Genomic DNA, 3,914 nt, shown 5'->3' with positions numbered 1-3,914 from the left:
TTCCCTCCCTCCCCCCCCCCCCCCTCCCCTTTTTTTTTTTTTTTTTGGAATAAGCATAAATTTGTTTGTTCTTCATGGAAATGTTACGTATAGACATCAAGCAACAAAGCAATTCCAGTTTTCCTCAATAAAGAAAGCTTAACAAGTGATCATGCTTTTGCCGTTGAACACCAAGCCGTCTGAAGAAAAAAATGACAGCTAGGGCCTACATCTATTACAAGCAGCTAATCTTTTAAAACAGAGTAATTATCCTACTTTACTCCAGTAGACTGCGTCCACACGGGGGAGTTAATTTGGAATAAACACAGAAGAACAGCTATTCCAGAATACCTGTTCAATTTTCCTTCTGGAAAAAAAAAGAGCTTTAAAGATAGACCAGCTATTTCCTCTTCTCCAATTTCTTTATATATATATTTTTGACTCTGTTCCCAGGCAGAGCTATCTTCACCATGGTCCTGACAGCCAGGCGCTGACCATCTCCAAAATCACTTCAAGTTCCATGCCCAAAGGCAGACTCTCACGCCCTCTTAGCCCACTGTATCAGTGCACATGCTACCACAGGAGATTTTAAAATACAGTGTTTCCTCATCCCGTGTGTCCTTCTGCCTCCTAAACAATCTGACAAAATCTATGACAAAACACTACTTACGCTTCTGGAGAGAAGTCTTTTTCTTTGCAAACTTCCATCAGTTTGGGAGTCAGCCTATATGCCTTCAGTGACAAAGACCCTTGAGCAGTCTTAATAGGATCTAGAATTAAAAAAGGAGGAATATTATTACTAACCCAGGTAGCTGGGGTGTTGGGGTTGGTTTTCTTTTAGTTTTTTTAAAATGTATGCACGACAAACAGGAGGAAAATAACTAAGTAGTCCTATTAAAAAAAAAATAAGACAACCAACACAGAAAAGACACTACAGAGGAATTAAACCTATTGTACTGAATTGTAAAATGCATCAAACTATACACAGCAAGGCTAATTAATACACTTAGAGAATGAAGGGATTTTGATCCATTCTATTCACAGCATTTTTTCCCCATTACAGGTCTAATTCACGTTTTCTTTCATATGAACTATCCACAGAATTTATGCAAGAGCTACCTCATTTAAATAAAGATTTTCCCTCCAGTCATTATGCAGCAAATTAAAATATTCATTAAAGTACATTTTATATCCCAAAAAAATGTAATTTTAGAGTAGTAATAAGCTAATTCAGATCAAGTTGCCTTGCTGCTTCGTGCATAACAATGCAACGTGTATAAAAAGATTAGTTTTACCTTGACATACTCTCCTGAATTTAGGAGGGAATTTTCTAAACAAACTGTTACATTCCTAGGACAAAGAAGCTTAACACTTGCAGCATGATAACAGCTGAAGCATGCCAACATGAGAATAAAAGCTGTGTTAACATTCATGTTGTCTGAAACTTAACACAGTAAAACTTTTAGCAATCGGTGATAAAATGAAAACCAAAATAGACTGAAACAAGTGGAAAATTCATCAAGGTCTGATGATGCAATGTTTCCAGCCAATATAAGTATACTTTAACAACTTGTTCTTTACTGTAATCCAATTGTTAACATACTGAAACAATTTTGGGGCAGCTCATAAGATTGATCGTATTCATTAGTATTTTTTCTGACAGATACTCAGGACGTTACATTTACTTCTCAGCTGGAAACTATATGCAAGTCTGCCAGATATGGCAAACTGTGAGTGTTTGGGGAGGGGGAGGCTATAAAGCTGTTAAATTGCCTACGGTTCTGATACAGCACAGAACATCTGGTCTGGAGAGCTTGAGGAAACACCATTAAATAGGCAGAAAAGAAAAAAATCTTTGTGCTAAGAAACAGTCCAGGTTTTGTATGCTTCTGTCAGAGGTATAAAAAAAAACTTGGCAATTCGTGCGATGATTGGTCAGTCACGTACAGAGCCAGACACGCTAGCAAGCGGCGTTTGTTAGACATCTGGTCGGGTTCCACCAGCCCCTTCGACGAGGGAGGGGAGATGAAGGAATAAAAATGAAGCAGCTACTCCAGCATTCCAAAACGTACACATCAGGGCTCTGATAGCAAGAAAAATAAACAGAAAGAAGGAAACCCTGTCTAGACTTAGCTGCTGCTGAGGCTGCCGTAGACACAGGGTTGGTATTTACTCGAAAAGGCCTGCCAGGCTAATCTTACAGGCAAAAGACAGAATACAAAAATAGTAGTAATAATATTAAGAGGGGAAAAGAATAATAAAGGAAACCTCATACTAACCGTAAATGAGAACTACAGACTCCTCAATTGCGTGCTGGTAACTGAACTGGGAGTCCAGGAGGGCACGAGTGACAAAAGAGCCATAGTATGTAGACTGGTACCAGCCAACGTGAAGATGATCAATGTTTACGTGGCGAAGGCTTCGCATCATTTCCATCTGGTATTGAACTAGATTAAAGAAGAAGTAGGTATAAAAAGTAAACTTACACAATTTGTACTATTTCAAGAGAGCCTGGTACTAAAGGAGTAAATTGTATTTTAATTTCATTTTGTAACCGCATAGAAGTTTTTTTATTCACTGATGGACTGTCTTCACTAAAATCCAGAGCTTCCTTGGAGAATAAGACCAGCCTAAGTAAGCATACTTTTTTCAGCTGCAATTAATTGCTAACGTGATCAACAAACTGTTACATGTCATTTCCAGTGTGCACTACCTTGCTCATTCATTAAAAAAAACCCAACACTGATGCTGGGTTTCATTAAGCAATAATATTTTGTCATTTAGTAACAAAGACATAGTGTGGTTTAAGTGAAAGTACTGTCAGGAATTAGGTAACTTTTGGAATCAAAATGAGAATTATTTAATTAGTTAGTATATGAAATATAGGCTAAGCTATTTCTGCCTTTTTCACAAGGTAAAACCACATTTTCCCTAATAGAGTTTGAGGTACCAGCTACAGCTGTCACATAGCTTTGATTGCATTTATCTTCAAATTTTCAACACTTTTTCTTCTTTTTAGATATATATCCAAATGCATATATTATACATAATGCACACATATATTTATATACAGTAAGTTACCCTAGACAGCAGAGAACATTTTTGTCATTTTTTTTTACGTCACCAGTTGTAACATTTCATTGTATCAACAACTAAATTCTGTTTCTACTAAACGCCTCATTCAAGCAAATTGCCTTGATGGAACCAAATTGTATTTAAGAATGTTTACCATAATCCCATTGAGCAGATCAGCACACCTTATCACTTATCAGACCTTTTAAACAGACAGTGCCTGCTGGTTAAATTTAAGGAAACAGAGATTTCAGTGTGATTATCAGATGAACCAACGCTCACAGCCAACTGATAGGAAATCAAGTGCAACCGTACTGCACGACTCTTAAGTTCTGTCTGCAGCTGCAAAATTCCCAAAGATAAACAATCTCCTGCTATGCATTCATTTTTGTTAATTTTTTTTCAAGGCTTCTCCTTTCACAGATGAAAATATGATGTTCATTATAAAACAAAGCAACATAAATCAATTAAAGAACAGAATGTGCTATGTTTTCAGACCCAATTTCATACACTTTCAGGAGAAAAAAAAAATCCATCCATATTCTTTAAAGATATGAGGAGACATTTTCCAAGACTCTTCCAACTTATCACCCTTACAGCACAAACTACATTCTGCAGTCTGCTGGCCCTTTTCATTAAGCTGCTGTATCTTACTAACTGTATTTTTAAAGTAATCTACATATACTCATATAAGCCCTTAGAGACTTTTTCAATCAGATTATGTTGGTTTTCAGAATATCTTAGTATAACAGACTTGCAGTTTGTGTTTCATTCAGGACACCATGATAATACAGCACGGCAAAACCAGTACAGCAAAAGCATCCAGTCTACACTCTGCAGTCCCATGACACATTGCAAGCAAA

At 36.9% G+C, this 3,914-nt stretch overlaps 1 protein-coding gene across 1 annotated transcript in view; it reads right to left on the bottom strand.

The window, feature by feature from the left end:
* EIF3H (eukaryotic translation initiation factor 3, subunit H) overlaps positions 1–2,460 on the bottom strand; it is a gene marked incomplete at its 5' end in the record, with an annotated part of 17,575 nt that extends 15,115 nt beyond the window's left edge. The window contains 2 exons of the mRNA XM_009872890.1: positions 650–749; positions 2,259–2,460. Of these exons, the coding sequence (XP_009871192.1) occupies positions 650–749; positions 2,259–2,460 (302 nt within the window). The remainder of the gene's footprint in view (positions 1–649; positions 750–2,258) is intronic.
* Between the last annotated feature and the right edge of the window lie 1,454 nt (positions 2,461–3,914).

Source organism: Apaloderma vittatum, unplaced genomic scaffold, assembly GCF_000703405.1.
Source record: "Apaloderma vittatum isolate BGI_N311 unplaced genomic scaffold, ASM70340v1 scaffold367, whole genome shotgun sequence".
Taxonomy (NCBI): domain Eukaryota; kingdom Metazoa; phylum Chordata; class Aves; order Trogoniformes; family Trogonidae; genus Apaloderma; species Apaloderma vittatum.
Note: the sequence above shows the minus strand (reverse complement) of the source record. Positions and strands in the feature narration are given on the sequence as shown.